Source organism: Monodelphis domestica, chromosome 8, assembly GCF_027887165.1.
Source record: "Monodelphis domestica isolate mMonDom1 chromosome 8, mMonDom1.pri, whole genome shotgun sequence".
Taxonomy (NCBI): Eukaryota; Metazoa; Chordata; class Mammalia; order Didelphimorphia; family Didelphidae; genus Monodelphis; species Monodelphis domestica.
Window position 1 is genome coordinate 11,901,535 of NC_077234.1, and position 18,683 is coordinate 11,920,217.

Below are 18,683 nucleotides of genomic sequence, written 5' to 3' on the forward strand. Positions count from 1 at the left end.
TTGTACATTTCTGCATCCCTTCCCCTCTTGTCAGGTTCATCATGCTGGCTTGTGATGGCCTCTTCAAGGTCTTCACTCCTGAAGAAGCTGTGACCTTCATCCTGTCTTGCCTAGAGGTAAGAGGGAGGCAAGTTGCTCTTGTGCACTTGCATTTTTAGGGAACAATTTTGAAAAGTTTTTTGTTTTTTTCCATTCTCTACTAGCCAAAGGGGCCAGACCTTAAAATGTGGCTTTCTTTATAAATGGGAATTATTATAATCAGCACCATTTAATGTATTTTAAATGCCATCAACTGACTTGTTCCCTAGTCATCACCTAGACTTTTATCCCCTTATGGCTAGTCCCCACTTGTCTTTGTCTTGGGGTCTCAGTCACCGGTTGGCCCTGGGGCTACTCTGGGGTGGACCCCTGTGCCCCCCGGCCTTTGTTCCTTTTGAACAACCAGTGAGGGGCCAGGAAGCACCGTGTTTGGTAACTGCCATTTTTCCTTCTATGAGAGAAGGATGAGAAGATCCAGACCCGGGAAGGGAAGTCCACCCTTGATGCCAGATATGAAGCTGCCTGCAACCGTCTGGCCACCAAGGCTGTGCAGCGTGGTTCTGCGGACAACGTCACCGTCATGGTCGTGCGAATAGGGCAGTGAAGGAAGGCACCAGGCAGCAGCGAGGACAGCATGGTATTGATTCAAGGGAAGCGTTGGGTTCATGTGTGCGCATTATGTGTTTTGAGTATTCCTCCAGGGCTCTGTGGTTGTAAATAAAAAGTTGTTTGGTTTTTTTCTAACCCGTTTAGCTCACTTCATTGTATGATCTGAACATATTTTGTTCTGAAGTCTAGATTTCTGTTGGTAAAGATGGCTTTAAACTCCCTTTGCCCTTTCATAACTGGATCTGCACCGAGAGAAAAAATCCCTAAAATTCCCAGATGGATGGTCCTGCCTTCTAGCAGCCAGGTTGTTATCCTTCTGTAGGAAACGAAAAGAAAGAATGTAGACATACATCAAGAGGATGTTGGTGAATGGCCTGCTGTCGGTCAGGTTTCTAGTGTCAGGCCCTGCCTCTTTTTTATTAGTAACTAGTAAAGGCAGAGAGAGCAAGTTCAATGAGTTTGCAGATGGCACAAAGCTGGCACAGAAAGCCAGTGCAGTTGACAGAAAGAATGTCAGAATATTGTACAAGATTAAAATGTTTAAGTCCTGGGCTTGGGTTTAGAAAAGTCCTTGCAGGATGAATGGTCTTGCTCCAGGAAAATGTCCCAACAGTTCTGGATGGAGGAAGCCCTGTAGTTAGGCTCCAAAGAAAGGGAGACACATGCCTGCTGGTGAGAAAAACAGGAACATCTGGGCAGTTCAGTGGCTTGTGCAGTCACTGGGAGTCCAGGGTGTACCAGGAGAGGACCCACCTCCTGTCCCCACCTCTTCCCATGCTTCCGGCTTAGCTGCCTCGTAGCCTGGTCACCTCAGCTAAAAGCCCTTTGTGGGACTCTTCTTGTCCCTCCCTTCTCTCTCTGGGTCCCTGTCCCGTGTCTGATGCCCGAGACCATGAGCCCTGCTGACTAAGGGCTGACTAAGAGCTTGGCCTTGTTTCATCGTCCTGGAGCAGATCCCTGTTGGCGTTGGGCTCGAGGCAGTCAGAAATGAGGGATTTAGACTCGGGCTCTGCCATCATCTGCCTCCAGCATCATTCGGCACTGGAGGAGGCCCTGGCTTGTAAATCTCCCGCCTTCCTCCGCTTCCCTTGCCTTTCCACCTCTAGCGCTCCAGTGCTCATTCCCACAGCCACACGGGAGCCATCCCATGGCTGATCATCCATGTAATGACATGGGACAATCCGTGTATTTCCATAAAACGTAACGCTACGAGCGGGTCGAGAGTGAAGTCAGTGTTTGGAGAGTCTTCGCTGTTTGATGTGTTTCTGTTGGGCATAGATTCGCTCTAAGGAGGGGTTTGGCCTCCTTGCCACCTTATCAGAGGAAAAGGGCTTTTTCATTGCCTGTTACCCTTTCTAGGTAGGGTGGGTACGCGTTTTACTGAGAAATCAGGGTCTCTGTACTTCAGCTGCCTATCACATCTGCCTTCTTAGGCCCTTGTGAGGGGAGGGAGGAGGGAGGATTCAGATGCTGCCTAAGCAGCCCCACTGGTCCACTCGGGGCCACCCACCGTCTTAGGCATCCCCGAGCTCGGGCAGGGGAGCTGTTTGGAGGCGGAGCGGTACCTTGACTCATATTCTTCTGGGTTAGGACCAGCTAGACCTGAGAGGGGATTCCGATTGAGGAACGCCATTGTGGGTGTTTTTCATGGTGAGAAGTGGAGTTGTCCACTGGCATTAGAAAGGCCAAGCTCTTCAGAGCAGGGACCAATCCACATGGGAAACTGCCAGGTTCTGCTGGACAGCCCACTGCTTACGGGGTTGGCCGCTGACTGGGCTTACTAGCCACAGTCACTTCTTTAGGCCTAGACGAGATGGCCTCCCAGATCCCTTCCAGCCCTTCTACATCAGCGATCTATTGTCTCCCTCTTCCATCTACCCTCAGCCTTGGGTCCAAATTTCCATCCGTGGTGGGTTGGATGGAGAAACGTTTCCCGTTGGTAGGTTCCAGGCTGACAAAGCAAAAGAGGAAGAGCCGGATGGGGATCTGGGTGATTCAGGAGGAAGCCTTACACCTGTATCCAAGGGTTCAAACCCAAGTCCAGTTTTTAGAAGAAGTCTCCTCCCAGCTGATGGATGAAGCCAAGGCTATCGAGCCCCATAACGGGCATCTTTCCACTTGCTGAAGAGTTTTAACCATCTGATGAACTCAGTGACAGCCGGAAGTTGGACTCTTGGGGATGATACAGTTCGTAAACTGACTCCATGGGCTCCAGACACAGGTGATGCCTGAAGACCCCTCGGACCAGGACCCCTCTCTGCCCCTGTGCCTATGGTTTGGGGTGCCGGCCTGCCTGGAGTCCACTCTCACTTTAACCGTGAGGGCCACCAGCCATCCTGGTGGGTGCCACAAACAGACCCCAGACATGAGCAGGGCCTAAGAAGGAGCAGAGCCCCGTTACTGCATTTGATGGCAGCAGGCAGGACCAGTGCTCTGGAGAACAGCGTGCAACGGAGACCTGAAGCTTCTTCCCCTTCACCCGGAGGCCCCACCACCAACCAACTGCACCATCTTCCCCAGGGGATGACGGCTGGTTCAGGCGGGGTGAGTGGCTGTTTGTCCTGCATCTTTTCACTGAGACAGAACCCTTCCCTGCATGGCCCCAGGTCCCTCTTGATGAAGTTCTGCGGTTAAGTGAGCAGAGCGCAGCTCTGAGGCATTTGGAGGCAGGCCATTGGGCAGCACAGCCAGAACCCATCCACTCTTGGGACAAGAGGGGGAATCGACGGAAGTCAGAAGGCCTGCGTAGACCAGAAATCAATATATGCCAAGTTTCCGGTAAGGTGGTTCAAGAATTTTTTTCATGACAAATGCTATACAAACACACTTGCACCATCTGCACACTTCCTGTTTTCTAGTCTTTGTAGAGCCCTCGTTTTTCTATCCTTCTCGGAGTATCCAGTTCAACCCCCCCATGCTCCATCTTGTAGAAGACGTGAGGCATGGCCGCCATCTTGGAGAGAGGTCAGAAAATGTGGCACTTGGGCCCTCTGGCACTCCCTTCCCCAAGAAAGCTTTCTCTGTTATTACTTCAGCTTACAGTGAAAAAGAGGGACATGGAGACGCCTGCCCGAGTCACCCAAGCATTCATGAATTCAGACCCCCAAGAAGACGGCACTGAAGTCCGAACCGCTGCGGATAGTGAGGGACGACCCCGTGGCGTTGTCCACGAATACGGAGGCATACTGGCCGGCCTACGAGGAGGAGAAGAAACACGAGGATGGAGAGGCGAGTGGTGCCTGCGCGGAGTCAGACCACTTCTGTCCGCTTGCCCCTGTTGGACAGTGATGAGGGAATGTGGCCTGGACCCCCCTTCTCCATCCCCCATCTCGTCAGTCTCGTCAGCGACACGGCGTCGCGTCCTCCCCTTCTCTGGCCTCCCATCTGCGCTCCACTCATCCGCCAGAGCAATTCCTAAGCCTCCAGGGGCTCCTGTGGTCTCTTAGCATAAAAGGGGAACCTCCCCGGCCTCGCGGCCACCCCCTTTCCAGCCTGGTCTTTTCTCTTCCCCCCACACAGCGCTGTACAGGGTGGCCCCCAGGCTTTGAGCTGTTCCAGCCAAGCTATAAATACTTACATTGTTTGATATTTAAAAGTAAAATTAGGGGCCCAAATAATATTGTTTGTGGAGGAGAGTTTTGGCGAACATTGTCCACATTAATTTCCAGGGATCCTGGCAATAGCCACGGGAAGTGGATGCTCTCTCTCATCCCCTTGTACGGAGGGCTCTGAGCCCATCCGCTCCCTACCTTGGTAAAGGGTCTAAGAGGCACCTACTGTGCGCTGAGTCAGGGAGGGGAGGCTGCAAAGAGCAGAGGCAGCCCAAGTGGTGCCTCTGCCTGCCCTCCCCTGCCTCAGTTTACCCAGAATGACTTCTGAGAGAATTGTGTGGATGTTCCTTCGCACACATGCATTTTTGTCTTTGGGCACCCTTTAGCAGGAACACGCTTAATAAATCCTTGTTTAAGGACTGATTTGCATTGATAAGTCTAGGTAGGCCTGGAGGCACTGAGGCGGCTCAGGGGAGAGAGGGAGGTCCTGGGTTCAAATTGGCCTCAAACACTTCCCAGCCGGGGGACCCTGGGTAGGTCATTGACCTCCCATTGCCAAGCCCTGGCCAGGGTTCAAAGATCCTCTCGGCCAGGGCCTTCCCTCCTAGAGCAGGTCTTCTCTGGGCAGAGCAGTCTGCAGCGCCCTCGGGCTCCCTCCCTCCCCCCCTCCGCCTGGGGCCAGCAGGGAGCAGCCGGGCCTGGCCCTTACCTGCAAGTACAGGCTGCCACTCACAGAGACGGTGAAGAGGTCGCCGCCACCCTCCAGGCCAGCGATGGCCTCCAGAGACCTGCGAGCGGCCACAAACACAAGTCAGGGCCTGCTTCCTCCTCCCAGCGAGCTCTCACCCTCGGCCCTCCGCCCTGGCTGTCCCTCCCTCCACCGCTTTCTGCTCTCTCTACTTCCTCTGGGGAAGTGCCCCCTCCCCCCCCCCAGTGGCTTCTGCCTCGGGGCCTCCTCTCGAGCCTTCGTTAGGGGCCTGATTCAGGCCTTTAATTTCATTAGACATTCCAAGTGCCCTTCGAGGACGTGGCCGCGGGGCACCGCTGAGGTTCTGCCCAGCGAAGAGTCTTTGCACCGGGGAACAAGTGAGCGCGTTGGGGCTGAGCCCCAGCATCTCCGCAGAGCAGCCCCTTGAGCCCCCCCAACCTCCTGTCCGAGCTGACGGGTAGGCGAGGGAGGTGTCAAGGCAGCTCCTCCGACCCCTGGCCTCTCCGGCCTCGGCACCCGAGCCCCAGCCGGCTGGGCCTCCCTCTGCACACTCACACGTTATGCTGGCACAGAGACTGGATGCAGATCAGCACCCGGAGGCGGTCCCGGGACCGAGGCTGCCCCTTCTTCTGATGGTCCCCACCCTGCACTGCCAACCGAGAGGAGGAAAGCCGTCACAGGGCTGTCGGCCCCACTCCGGGCCCCAGCAAGAACCAGGGAACTTCGGTGGGTGGTTGGGAGGGGCAAGTGGGGTTCCCCAAAGCTGGAATCTTGGAGGGACAGAGAGGGAGACACTGGGAGAGGCAGAGGCAGAGAGTGCGGCTCCCAGAGGGACCAGGATGCTGCCGGCTCCAACCTTCATGTTTTACCGATGAAGAAACCAAGACTTACAAGTGCCTGACTTGCCCCGCTGGTGAACAAGCACTTGAGAGCCCCTGAGAAGGCCTCGGAGGTGTCTCTTGTGTTTCCTTCCATCCACCCCCTACAGTCAGGGCTCTTCACCTGGACCCACAGAGGAATTCCTTCCTTCCTCCCTCCCTCCTCTCTCCTTCCTTCCCTCCCTCCCTCCCTCCCTCCCTCCCTCCCTCCCTTCCTTCCTTCCTTCCCTCCCTCCCTCCCTCCCTCCCTCCCTTCCTTCCTTCCTTCCTTCCTTCCTCCCTTCCTTCCTTCCTTCCTCCCTCCCTCCTCTCTCCTTCCTTCCTTCCTTCCTTCCTTCCTTCCTTCCTTCCTTCCTTCCTTCCTTCCTTCCTTCCTTCCTTCCTTCCTTCCTTCCTTCCTTCCTTCCTTCCCTCCCTCCCTCCCTCCCTCCCTCCCTCTCTGGTTCCCTTTCCATCCTCTGTATTGGGGGAATGCAATAGGTCCCTCTGGGTAAAATGAAGGACTTGCACCTCTAAAGTGGTCTTGCAATCTCTGCCTCTGAACCTCTCGGGATCATGATTTGGAGATGGGAGAAACTCCCAAACGATCCACGGCAGCCCCCCAACTCCCAGCATCCCAAGTTTAGTCCTGTGTATTGGTTCCCAGGCAGAAGGGCTCAGCAATGGGGACGGAGTGGTCGAGCTCCCATTTGAACCCGGGACCTCCTGGCTATGGGCCCTGTTCAGTCTGCTGAGCCACCTGACTGCTCCCCAAAGTTTGCGTTCTCTTGGGGTGATCCAGAACGTGACCCCTCATTGTAAGAATGAACGGCACAGACAGTCCCGGGCTAGCTGGGATCTACCGTGAGGTTCCAGCCCGGCTTTTTCTCCCTGGGGGTCCTCCCTCTCCCCGTTCTGCCGTCGAGGCTGCCGGCTCTTACCGATGTACAAGGTAGCTGCGAGAGTGTAGAATCCCGTGACGGGGGCCGTGTACTGGCCGCTGGTGAGGTTAAGCCCGGGGCCCCGCTGAAATGGCCCGTCTTTTTCCGGCTGAAAAATAAAAAGCCGGAAATGGCTGGCGGCATCACGGGCTACCCTGGAAGCTAGATGCCCCGCAGGCGCTTCCCAGCCCCGCCTTGGGCACACGCTCAAAGGCAGAGAAGGAGGCCACAGAGTGGGTGCCAAGAGAGCAGACTAGGGAGCCGTGTGGCCACAGGCAAACTTCTGAGCCTCGGACTCCGCTGCTTCCTCTGTGAAATGGGCCTCTCCGTGGCTGGCGCCCTTCTACACTGGGCATCCTGGGTGAGAAGCCCACGAGTCGTGGGCCGGAACACGATCGCAAAGCTTGCTACACTAGACGTGTGGGCGCTGTGGCCTGGGGGCTCGTGTCCCCTCCACTCACCACGTAATAGAACTGCAGCTCCCGGAGGGATCGCCGCTCCACTGACACGCTCTTTCGGACCCGGCTGCGGAAGGCGGCCTCCACCCGGTGAGGCCTGCGGCTCTCTGCTAGAGGCCCCGTGACCAGAGCCAGGACGCCGTCCTCCTCTGCGACCGCCAGCCTCTCTTCGTCCTCAGCCTCCGCTTCCCCGCCCCCGCAGTCCTCGCAGGCCTCCGGGCCCAGCCTCTGCCGGTGCCTCACTGCCCCTGCCAAGACAGCAAGCCAGAAGTCGCCCCGCTCTCCGGGCTTTGGGCCAGCACCGCCATAGCCACAGGGAGACCCGAGACCAGAGGATGAGACGAGCCCGCACAGCCTGCGAGGCAGACGGAAGAAGAGGGAGTCCCGCCAAGGAAGCCGCAGCTGTTCGAAGGGGGCCACCCAGTCCCAGAGCAGCCCAGAAAGTGCCTGAAACCTAACAGACGGGATACGGGGAAGCCAGTATCCCTTCGGTGCCTTCGGGAGACGGCAGCCTCGCCTTAAAGCTGGCGGACCCGGGAAGGCCACCCATGGGCGCTGTCGGGGCTCGGACCTGAACCCATTCGGGCTGTCCTCACAGGCTCAAAGCGGGGAGCGCGGAGGGAAGCGAGAGCTCAGCCTGGAATTCCCTGTCCAAATGGCCAAACGATCAAGCGCCTCCTGCGGGCCGGACGTTGGGCGCAAAGGAGACCGGAAAGCCGGTGGTGCGGCCTCGAGGAGCTCCCAGGCCAATGCTCGGAGGCTCCGACGTCCCCCAAGTGGCTCCTCCGCCAGGCTGGGAGCAGAGTCTGAGCACGAAGCCCTTCATGAGGCTAAAATCCTGCAAAGCGAACCCGCTCACAGCGGCTCCAAGCATCCCCTCACAGGGACACACCCAGCCGGGCCGACTGCCGGGCCCAAGAGAAGGAACCCGCGGGGCGGGCAGCGGCAGGCAGGAAGCAAGCCTTTAGCCAGGGAGCACGAAACCTCGACGCCCCCCAGGCACGACGGATTCCTTCAGCTAGTAGCGCGAGTCTGAGCTTGATCTCTGCCTGTCTGTCTGTCTCTCCCTCATCCCGGCTCTCTTGCTGTCTGTCTTTCTGTTTCTGTCCCTTTCTTTGCCTACTTTCCCTTTCCGTAGCTCCCAGTAGCCCTCGGGCTCGCGCACGCGCACTTTCTTCCTAGGCCACCTGACAACTTTCACCTCCGAGCTGAGCTCTCCGATCTCTCGGTGGCCTTTGGAAGCAGCCGCTGCTCACCGCTGACGGCTCTTCCCAGCCTCGCCTCCTCTCCTGAGCTGCCAGGATGGCTGCGCTGTGGAAGGGGCCTCAGACCCGCTGGTGACCCATCCCCCACCCGCCGGGCCATTAGACGCTCGACCAGGGCTCCAGAAGGTGCCCCTCCCGTCTAAGCCTTCTTCCATACGCGTCCCCGTCCCCCTCCCCCTCGGCTTGGACTCTCCCGGTGGGCTTCCGAGGATTGACCGGGCTTGGACTGTTCCGAGGGATGGGAAAGCGCTGGCAAGTGGTGCGGGGAGACGTCGCGGCGGGCTGCGGCTCGTGGGGCCGGACTAGGACAGTCTCAGAGGTGCCCTTCAGGCGCGTCCACCTCTTCGGGACGCCGTTGGGGGTTTCTGGGCAGGCACGAGTGCTCGGCCCTCTCCTTCTCCAGCTCATTTGACAGATGGAGAAACGGAGGCAGGCAGGGCCCGCACTCTCTCCCCCACACCCCAAGGGCCTTCCTTCTCCAGTGCTCCCCCCCAGCCCCTGCCTCTGGACCTCTGACGGGCTGCCGATTCTGTTCTGTGGGACCACACGGGGCCAAAGTCGGAGCCAGCCTTCGCCCGCCTCCCCCTCCCGCTCGGAGATGAGGCGGCGAAGACAAATCCAGGGGATCCCCCGGATGGGGGAGGGGACTCGTGGGCAGCTGCTTCAAGGCCTTTGGAGGCCCGAAGCGGCGCCTCCCCGCCCCGCCCTGTCGGCCGTGTGTGGGCAGCGTGGGACCCGGGCGGGAGGAGGCTCTCCCAGGAGCCTTATCGGCCCTCCAAGGCTCCGCGCGCTCCAGCTGCAGCCGCGCCTCCACTTGGTAACTCTCCGCCGCTGCAGGGGTGGCGGGGCGGCCCCACAGTGGGCAGATTAGGAAAGAGGTCCGGAGGCTCGGAGCCCCGCCCCTCGCGCTCCAGCCTAACGAAGGCCTTGTATCTTCACCAAAGCGCCCTGGCTTGGAGCCGGGAAGCCCCGAGTTCAAATCCTACCCCTCTCTCCACCCAGCTTTTGCCTCTTTATCCCCAGCACTGAGCACAGCCCCTGGCACACAGCAGGTGCTGAATCAATGTGTAGGGGCTGACTGGCTGGTTTTGTTTTTTAAACCCTGACCTTCCTGTGCTAGTCAGTGGGGTTAAGTGACCTGCCCAGGGTTACAACCAGGAAGTGGGTGAAGCCAGATTTGAACCCAGGACCAGCAGCCCCAGGGGCCTGGCTCTCTATCCACTGAACCACCCAGCTCCCCCTGACCATTAATGAGGCTGCATGATAGGTAGGAGAAATCTCAGTGCTTCGAAGAGGCCCCAGTTCTAATCCTGGGACTACCTATGTGACCTTGGACAAGTCACTTGATCTCCATCTGTTTCTTTTCCTCTAAAATGAAGGGTTCAATCTAGACGGCCTCTAAGGTCCTAGTGAACTTTGAATCTGTGGCCAAAGCCAGGAGGGATCTTAGAGGCCATCCAAACACCCCTCATTTTACAGATGGGAAAACTGAGGCCTGGAGTCCTAGAGTCACCTGGCAGGTCCCTTAGGCCACCATAAACACAACTTGTCTCATTCAGAAGGTCGATCCCACCCACCCTGACTCCCTTACCTTTGAGCAGCAGCTGGAATTCCTTCAGGAGCTCCTCTGGGAGGATGAGGGGTCCTGGGGGCCCCTGAGGGCCGGGGGGGCCAGGAGGCCCGGGAAGTCCAAGCTGAAAGACAGGAGATACGTCTATGCCACTAAACAAGCACGGCCATCGAGTCGTGCTCTTGGCCCCAAACGCCTCTGAAATCTCTTCTTGGCGGAGTTTCCCCCTCAAGATGCGAGCCCAGCCACAGACCGGAGCGCGTACAGGACAAGCAGGCTCCGGGCTGGGACCCAAAGCCAAGAATGGAGCAGCCTCTGCCCTCGGGGAGGTCACCCTCATTTGGGCTCATCAGACAGTCAAAGCTTACTTTCCTCACAGCCCTTCCCACGATGCTTCATGAGGACTCTGGCTACACTTTGGGACGTGGCTGGCCTATTGGGGAGTGGCACAGGGCCCATCCCCTACCCCAAGATCACTGCAGCATCCAAGATGGTGGCAGGAGTAGAGGACAGCAGCCTCCACCAGGGAATATTGCCAAGAAGGCAGCCATCAGGCATCCGGTCCCCAAGGCAATGGCAGCACCAGGGCCATCAACAGTTTGTACAAAGGCTAAAATATAGGAGGGACACCGCTGAAGGGAAAGAATTAAAAAGGAAACTCGCCCAAGGTTCAAGACCTCAAGCCAAGTGGAAACCTCCCCATCTTGGTGGATCTCGGGGAGATCTTGATCCTTTTCCAAAATCAGTTTTTAGACCCACCAGAGAACCTTCGAATTGAAAAGGACTTGGGGATTGCCATGCCCAGTCCTTGACCAAATCATAAATTCTACGATATTGCTAATGAGGGGGTCACCCAGCCTCCACTGGAATCCTCCACCCAGCCATCTCACAAGGCTTCATGCCGGTGGTCAACAATTCTAATCGTTAGGAACTTCTTGAAACCGAGTCAGGTGGGATCTCCTGCGGATGGCCACCGATTCATCCTGCCCTCTGGGACCAGGGAAAACAGCAGTAGTAGAACTGGCTTTGATGGCAGCCAATCTAGGCCCAAAGCTTCAGCATGGAGGAGGGGCCTACACCAATGACGTAGAGCTATAATTCCTGCCAAATTAGAGTCGGAAGTTCTGGGGCTGAATCCCATTTCTGCTGGTCATTATCTATGTCATCTTGGATACGTCACTGGAACTCTTTAGGCCAAATTCCTGATCTGTAAAATTAGGGAACTGGGCTAGATGACTACTGAGGACATCTGAGATCCTCTGAATCTCACAGAATTAGGGAATCAAACTCACAAGGGTGCAATGTCCTTGATGAGCACTGTGATGAGATAGAAAGAGCCCCAGGACAACTGAGGCAGAAGAGACGCGAGTTCAGATACTTACTAAGTTATATGAGCCTAGGCGAGGCACTTTATCTCTCTGACTCTGCTTACTTGTCTGTAGAATGGGATAGTAGTACTTGGACTTCCTCTCTTACAGGATTGTAGTGAGCCTCAACTACAATTCGGTTGTTATGGAGGCCTTAAAAATGCTGTCTGTGTCAGTGTAGATTTCCTAGAGTAGGGATCCTTCACCTTGTTTGGGTCCTCGTTTCTTTGGGCACACTGGGGAAGCCTGCAGTAAAACCCTTCTCAGAATCATGTTTCTTGCCTACATCCATAACTGAAAGAAATGCCTGTGTTTCAGTTAGAGGCTAGTGAAGATAAAGATGGAGGGCTCCCCACCACCTAGCCCATGTCCCAGGTTAGAGCTCCTACTACAGATCTCTAGAGCTTACAGAGCATGTCCAACAATCTTCTGAGGGGAGAAGTGACAGTTCTTAGACCCATTTTCCAGACGGGATTAGTTCAGGCAGTGAGGACCAAGGGACATGCGTATAACTAGCCAGCTAGGAAGCAGGAATTCTTTAGAATGTTAGTCCTTTAAGGGCAAGGATTGTCTTTCTCTGTACTCATATTTGGATTTATAGTTCTTAGCACACTGCCTAGCACAGCAATGGTGAACCTTTTAAAAACTAATGCCCCCCCCAAAAAAACTAATGCCCAAACTGCAACCCTCACACCACATGTGAGCCCCCTATGTCACCCCAGACAGGGGAGGGAGGAAGAGCTCCCACTGGGCTGTTGGGCAGAGGCGAGAGTGATGAAATGTCCTGAGATGTGTGTGGAGAGGGGGAAGGGAGCAGCCTCCTCTAGCACACGTGCCATAGGTTCACCAACATGGACCTAGCACATAATAAGCCTATAATAAATACCTGTTGACTGACTAATGGCCAAGACCCATTAAGTGATTCCCCTTGATCTCACCAAAAGTTGGCAGAGCCAGGATGAATTTTCTGAGGCAAAATCCAGCTGAAGGCCCGTATGAGTGCTGTGAGGCTCAGGAGCCTTCATGCTCACCTTGTACTTTTTTGATTTCCCAGTGTTCCTCTTTTTGCCATTGACCCCTTTGTTGGACTGTCTGACAAAGAGCATCCAGGCATCCCGGGGGTCAATGCTTCGGGGCTTCTCAGTGACAGGGGCTTCCTGTAACAGAATCCAAAAGGTGGAATCAACCAAGGAGGTGACTTCATGATCGAAAGTGGGAAACATAACATGACTTGCCCAGGGCACCAGGAGGGCAGAAACAGAGCAAACAACAACAACAACAACAACAAAGACTTTTTGCTTTGCCATCCAACCTTGTTCCCATGCTCCAGGTCAGTGAATTTGGCCAATGACAAAGTTTTTAGCACAAATGCCTAATATGTGGGTGTGTGCACCTTTATAACTTTGATAGAGAAAATGTCACAAAAATAGAAGTTAAAACAAAGATCAGATAAAAATAAAATCATATTTGCTCCAGAGGGAACAGGGAGCTACTGAGATGTAGTAAGTAGAGGAGTAAGAGCTGAGCTCTAGGAAGATCTCTTTGGGAAGAGACAAGGAAAACAGATGGGAAGTGATTGCAATAACCGATTGCAACTGTATGTGATGAGCTTCTCCACCAGGGAAAGGAAGACAGATAGAAGAGATATTGTGGAGGTAGAAAGACCAAGATGTGATGAGTCAAGTGAGGAAGTGAGGAGTCAAGGCTGACTCAAATGCTGAGAGCTTGGATGACTGAAAAGATGAAGGATGTCTGCCCTTGACAGAAAGAGGTAAATTGAGGAGAGATAAGGGTTTGGATTTTCCTTCCCTCCTTTCCTTCCTTCCTTCCTTCCTTCCTTCCTTCCTTCCTTCCTTCCTTCCTTCCTTCCTTCCTTCCTTCCTTCCTTCCTTCCTTCCTTCCTTCCCTCCTTTCCTTCCTTCCTTTTTTCCTTCCTTCCTTCCCTCCTTTTCTTCCTTCCTTTCTTCCTTCCTTCCCTCCTTTCCTTTCTTCCTTCCCTCCCTCCTTCCTTCCTTCCTTCCTTTTGGGAGGGGACGGTGAGACAATGTGATGAGACACAGATCAAAGCCTGTTCACCTCTGAGTCACTCATTCTGTCCCCACAATGCTCTGGGGTGGGGATGGGGTTACATAGAACCTTCTTGAAGTGGCCAGCTGGGTATTTAGGACTCTTGCAAAGAAGAAACGTTCCCTCATGATATGATGGTGCTCTGGGGGAAGAACAAGCAACATCCCCATGCCTGCCAAGAATGCTATTGCCATCACCACCCCCCACCCTTGCCTTTCCTACCTTCCCTCCCCAGCAGCTCTCGGGTACACTGGCCACAGTCTACCTGACTGGTGAGCTTTCACTGGAGCTCACCAGGATGGAAGTGTCCAGATTACTTTCCTGATATCACACTGGGTCACTTCCCCCACCCTTAGAGCTCCCCTTTATTAATATCTCTCAATTAAAGTGTAAGCTCTTTGAGGCCAAGGGCTTGATGGCTTACTTATATTTGCATCTCTAGGACTTAAGCATAGTGCTTGACACATAGTATACATTTAATCAATGCTTTATCTATCTGTCTGTCTATCATTCATCCATCAACCTACCTATCTCTATCATTCATCCATCCATCCATGAATCCATCTACCTATCCATCTCTCTGTCTCTCCATCCATCCATCCATCTAACTAGCTAGCTACCACCACAGTCCTTCAGACAGTGAGCTTTTCACTCACACCCACCAGAGAGCTGGGATCAGTCACTTGTTTCTAGAGGCAACATGAACAGTCACTCAATTCACTGCAGAGAACTTTTTCTGTCAGTGGGAGAAGCACATCCAGAGGGTCTCTGGCGTGCCTGAGTTTGTTGCTCCTCAGAGAGTTCTTATTCGTTTCTGTCTCTGAAACAGAAGCCCCTGGAATGGCAGGGAGGGTTTTCCCTTTGTCTTTGTATCGCTAGCATCTCACACCGTGCCTGGAAAATAGTCGGAGCCTAATAAATGATCATCAAAAGGAACTGGCTTTCCTGTTGTTCCCAGTTGTTAGTGCTATTGCTTCACACACACACACACACACACACACACACACACACACAGAGTGAGAGAGGGAGAGACAGAGAGAAAGAGAGGAGGGAGAGGAAGGGAAAGAGAGGGAGCAAGGAGGAGATAGAGAGAGGGAGGGAGGGACGGAGGCAGGAGGGAGATGACTTTGCCTTTACAGTGTATTTTCTCTTCTCTTCTATGGGCACATGCTCTTTCTTGCCCATCACTCCCAGAAGAATCTAAGCTCTCTGAGGGCAGGGACTGCTCAGATTTTGTTCCAGGTTAAGATCTGGGGCAAGGGAGGGAACTTCCCTAATATTATCTAATATTAACATATAGTTAGAAATAAGCCCAATATTAATATATATGAGGCAGATTGAATAATATGAGAGGCAACTTAGATGGCAAATAAAGTGTAGCCTAAGACTCAAGACCTCCTGGGTTCGAATCCTGCTTCTAACCTAAATGGGCATTTTAAAAAGTGTCCCCAAGGTCTTTGAATAATTATTAGCTGGGGTGAGGAAGTGGGGAAGGGGAAGGGGGCTGAGCAGGGGACACTCCAGGCATGGGAGGCAGCTCCCTGTAAGTGCAGTTGTAGTTGGAACTTAATGGAAGCCCGGGAAGGCAGTTGGCTGAGATGCGGAGGGAGAACATTCCCAGCATGGGAGAAGGCCAGAGAAAATGCCCAGAGTCAGGACAAGAAGGAGCTTGTCCATAGAGCAACCAAGAGGCCAGCATGACTGGATGGAAGAGTAGGCATGGTGGAAGGGGCTTGAGGATGAAGGGCCTTGAGTGTTGCACGGAGCGTTTTGTATTGAGTCTTGGAGGTGATGGGGAGTCAGTGGAGCCACTTTGGTGGCTCACTGAAGGCTGACTTAGAATGGGGAGAGCCTGGAGGCACGAAGACCCCCCCCCCGAAGCTATTGTACTAGTCCAGATTTGAGGTGAGGTGGGTCTGTGCTGTGAGCATGGCATGTAACGGGACACCTTTGGAAGATGCTGTCAAAGTGATGTCAACAGACGCGGGTGCCATCTTGGATCTGGGGGTTGGAAGAGGGTGAGCCAAAGGGTCCGGGAGGAGGGTGGTGCCCTTGACTGTAATAGGGAGGGTAGGAGCCAGGGAGGGGACTTTAAAGACCATCCCGTGGAAACTGGTTCAGAGAGGTCCCAGAATGGCAGGTCCAGAGCTGGAAAGGAACTCAGTGGCCATTGATCCAGCTCAACCTCCTCCTCATTTTTGAGATGAAGAAACCAACACAGAAAGGGAAAGTCAATGACATGGTGAGCACAGAGCCAAGGCAGGATTTGAACCCAGGTTCTCTCAACTCTAGCCTTTATGCCTCTCAAGATTATGAAAAACACTCTTCCTTAGTGTGGATACTAAGAGAGAAGGTAGGGGTTTTAGAGGGGGGGTGGGGGAGGTAGGGCAGCTAGGTGGCTCCTCAGGTAGGGTGCCAAGCCTGAAGATGGGAGGTCCTGGGTCCAATCTGACCCCCCCAAGTCACACAGCCTCACTGTCTAACCTTGACCCCTTTTCTGTCTTGGAACCCACACTTAGGATGGCTTCCAAGGCATAAGACAAGGCTTTGTGGGAAAACCAAAGCCCAAAGCCCGCTTCTGCCAAGACACCAGTGCACATCTGGTACCTCCGGGCTTGTGTCTAAGCGTGACACGCACACACGCCCCAGCCCCAGGCCATGTGTGGATTTTAGCTTTAGGGTCACCCCTGTGCATGCCCACAGACGCCCCAACTCCTCATTCCCTCCCAGGAGAGCTTCTTTCTTGGGTTCACATTGAGGTCCTAAAGCCCTTGGGGGGTGGGTGGCATGGGGAGCCCCAGGGTGGGGGCCTGGCTCCTTTGTCAGAGGCAGGAGACAGGAGCGAGCAAGGACTGCCCCATCCCCTCCTTGCAGCCCGGACCCTTGTCTCTCCTCCCAGAAGCCCCGCCTTGGCGCCTCCACCGTGCGGGAGAGGAGAGGAGCCCCCGGTTATCGGCAGCTCCAGGGATGGCGCCTGGAAAGGCAAAGGCCGGCCGGCTCAGGCAGGCTGCTCAGCCTCCTCCCAGGTGGCCGCCACGCCCTTCTCCCCCGTAGCCTGGTTTGGACCAAGGAAAGGGCTGCCCCCTCAGTGGCCAGACCCGGTGACTGGGCCCGGCACGTCTCTGGGCCTCAGTGTCCTAACCTGTAAAACGGGAAGGCTGGACCGGCTGGTCTCTCCAGCTGGAAGTCCGCTACTTTTCCCAGGTAGCCTCCCCCGGGCTGCTGCGGGAGGGAGATGGCTTAGAGGGCTCGGCAGGGCCCCTTCCTTCCTCCGCCCATGGCTTACCAGGTCGTTAGAGCTCGCTCCTGGCCCCGTGGGAAGGTCATTCGGCTGAGGCTGTTTCTCCAGCCCGCGGCCACTCCCGGCTCTCTCCGGCTCCGCGGAGCCAAGGCAGGAGCCCGCCGCCAGCAGCCCCAGAAGGAGAAGCCGGAGCCAGCCGCGGCCCGGGACAGCTGCGGCCATCCCGGAGCCCAGCGCCCTCCAGCAGGGGCCCCCGCGCTCCGAGGCTCCACGCAGGACCAGGCACGCACCTAGGAAGAAGCCGGGAGGCTGCCCTGAGCCCCGAGGGGAGGGGACAGGGAGCCGGGGCTGGGGGCGCCTCTTCGGGAAGCCCTCCCCCATGCCAGCCGGGGTCCGCTCTTACCCAGGCACGAGGAATCCACCGGACCGCCGGCCATTGGCCCCGGCTTGGGGGGCCGGGCGGAGGGTCAGGAGGAGCCCCTTCCCTTCTCCGCCCTCCCCGCCGCGCTGCAGAAGGCTGGCGCTCGGAGCGCTCCCTACGGGCGGAGCCCTCTGCCCAGCGCTCTGCCGGCCGACTTGCTCCGGTCCATCGCTCGCGGCCAAGCGGGGGCCCCCCGGGCGAATGGCAGCCTGGCCCGGGGCTCTCTCCTCCTCCTGCGCTCGGCCCCCACCTCTCCGGCTCCGCTTCAGACGCTTCCCTATCTCGGAAGTCAGCCCCGGCTCTTATCTCCTCCTTTTAATGAGCTTGAATTCCCCGCCTTGATGTCACCCTCCTCCCTGGGGGCGCCGCAGAGCCCCCTTCTGGCCCCGACGGCTCGCTACAGGAGGTGGCAGAGCGCCAGGGCTTCCTGGCACCGGGCTCACTGCCCGGCCAGTCTAGACCCGCCGCTTAGAGCTGGAGGGGGCTCCGGGCAGCTTCCAGTCGAAGATCCAGGAAAGAGAAGAGCGCCCGAGGCTCCCGAGGAATCCCGGGAACGGAGCCGGACGGTGGGGCACCTGCCTTCGGGTAGGGGGACTTGACTTGCCCTCAAATCCTAGGACTTGACTTCAGATCCGGTTCCGCTCTCCCATGCAAAAGCCCACCCCTTCTTTTGGCAGACGAGGAAACTGAGGCCCGGCAGCCTTGACTCCCACCCAGGGCTCCGCCACTCCACAGGGCTGGTTTCTTTACTTTGGGACCCAGCCCCGAGGCAGTCCACTGAAGGTTTCTTCCTCTGGAGAGTTTGGGGTCTTACTAGAGCTTCGAGTAAACGTGTTCTTAAAAACTGGCCCTGTGCAGAGGTCGGGGACAGGCGGGTCAGGATTCAAACTCCATCCAATGAGGCATGCAGGTATTAAGCCCCTGCTGTATGCAGGCAGAGCTCTGGCAGGCACTTAAGAAGATACTTGTCGAAATCCATCATTTAATTCCGTTCTACAAACATATATTAAGTACCTCCAATGTGCCAAGTGCTGTGCCAGGCACTAGAGATCCAAGAGATAACAAAGCCCTGCCTCAAGGAGCTCGCCTTCCATAGGTGGTTATACCACACACGGGAGCAAATAGATGGAAAGGGACCGAGAGAAAGAGAGCCCGAGAGGCAGAGAGAGAGACTGAAAGAGACAACGGAGAAACTGAGGGGTACTGTTAGATACAGAGAGAGGTGGGAGGGGAGACAGAGACAGAGACTGGGGGGAGACAGAGAGAGAGAGACAGACAGACAGACAGACAGACACAGAGACAGACAGACAGACACAGAGACAGACAGACAGAGACAGAGACAGACAGACAGAGACACTGAGAGACAGACTGGGGGGAGACAGAGACACTGAGAGAGAGACAGACAGACAGAGACAGAGACTGGGGGGAGACAGAGACACTGAGAGAGACAGACAGACAGACAGACAGAGGGAGAGGGATGGAGGGAGAGAGAAAGAGGGAGGGAGAGACAGACAGACACAGAGACAGACAGACAGAGACAGACTGGGGGGGAAACAGAGACACTGAGAGAGAGAGAGACAGACAGACA

General features: G+C 55.7%; 2 protein-coding genes across 13 annotated transcripts in view; one reads left to right on the top strand and one right to left on the bottom strand.

The window, feature by feature from the left end:
- ILKAP (ILK associated serine/threonine phosphatase) overlaps nucleotides 1-783 on the top strand; it is a 34,399-nt gene extending 33,616 nt beyond the window's left edge. For 7 of the 11 annotated variants that reach the window (XM_016425320.2, XM_056807651.1, XM_016425321.2 and 4 more), the window contains 2 exons: nucleotides 35-116; nucleotides 500-783. In XM_016425320.2, the coding sequence (XP_016280806.1) occupies nucleotides 35-116; nucleotides 500-643 (226 nt within the window). In that variant the 3' untranslated portion in view covers nucleotides 644-783. The remainder of the gene's footprint in view (nucleotides 1-34; nucleotides 117-499) is intronic. The other 4 variants (XM_007502385.3, XM_056807652.1, XM_056807654.1 and 1 more) reach the window with 1 other exon arrangement.
- A 227-nt stretch (nucleotides 784-1,010) lies between these two features.
- On the bottom strand, nucleotides 1,011-17,511 carry ERFE (erythroferrone). Of its 2 annotated transcripts, XM_007502381.3 has the most exons (9): nucleotides 17,078-17,496; nucleotides 16,720-16,964; nucleotides 12,398-12,523; nucleotides 10,021-10,123; nucleotides 7,168-7,412; nucleotides 6,707-6,815; nucleotides 5,464-5,557; nucleotides 4,909-4,987; nucleotides 1,011-3,842 (listed from the first exon to the last, which is right to left on the bottom strand). In XM_007502381.3, the coding sequence occupies exons 1-9, from the start codon at nucleotides 17,109-17,111 to the stop codon at nucleotides 3,744-3,746; spliced, it is 1,134 nt and encodes a 377-aa protein (XP_007502443.2). In that variant the 5' UTR covers nucleotides 17,112-17,496; the 3' UTR covers nucleotides 1,011-3,743. The 2 variants fall into 2 exon arrangements, with proteins under 2 accessions (XP_007502443.2, XP_007502444.2); XM_007502382.3 differs by lacking the exon at nucleotides 5,464-5,557 and having other exon boundaries at nucleotides 3,803-3,842; nucleotides 17,078-17,511.
- Nucleotides 17,512-18,683: the final 1,172 nt, after the last annotated feature.

Coding starts and splice junctions, on each gene's coding strand:
- ERFE (XM_007502381.3), bottom strand. CDS start 17,111: ATGGCCGGCGGTCCGGTGGATTCCTCGTGCCTGG. Junction 7,413..10,020: donor ATTCCAGCTGCTGCTCAAAG/GTAAGGGAGTCA, acceptor CTGTCTTGGCAG/GGGCAGTGAGGCACCGGCAG. Junction 3,843..4,908: donor GTGGCAGCCTGTACTTGCAG/GTAAGGGCCAGG, acceptor TCCTCCTCGTAG/GCCGGCCAGTATGCCTCCGT.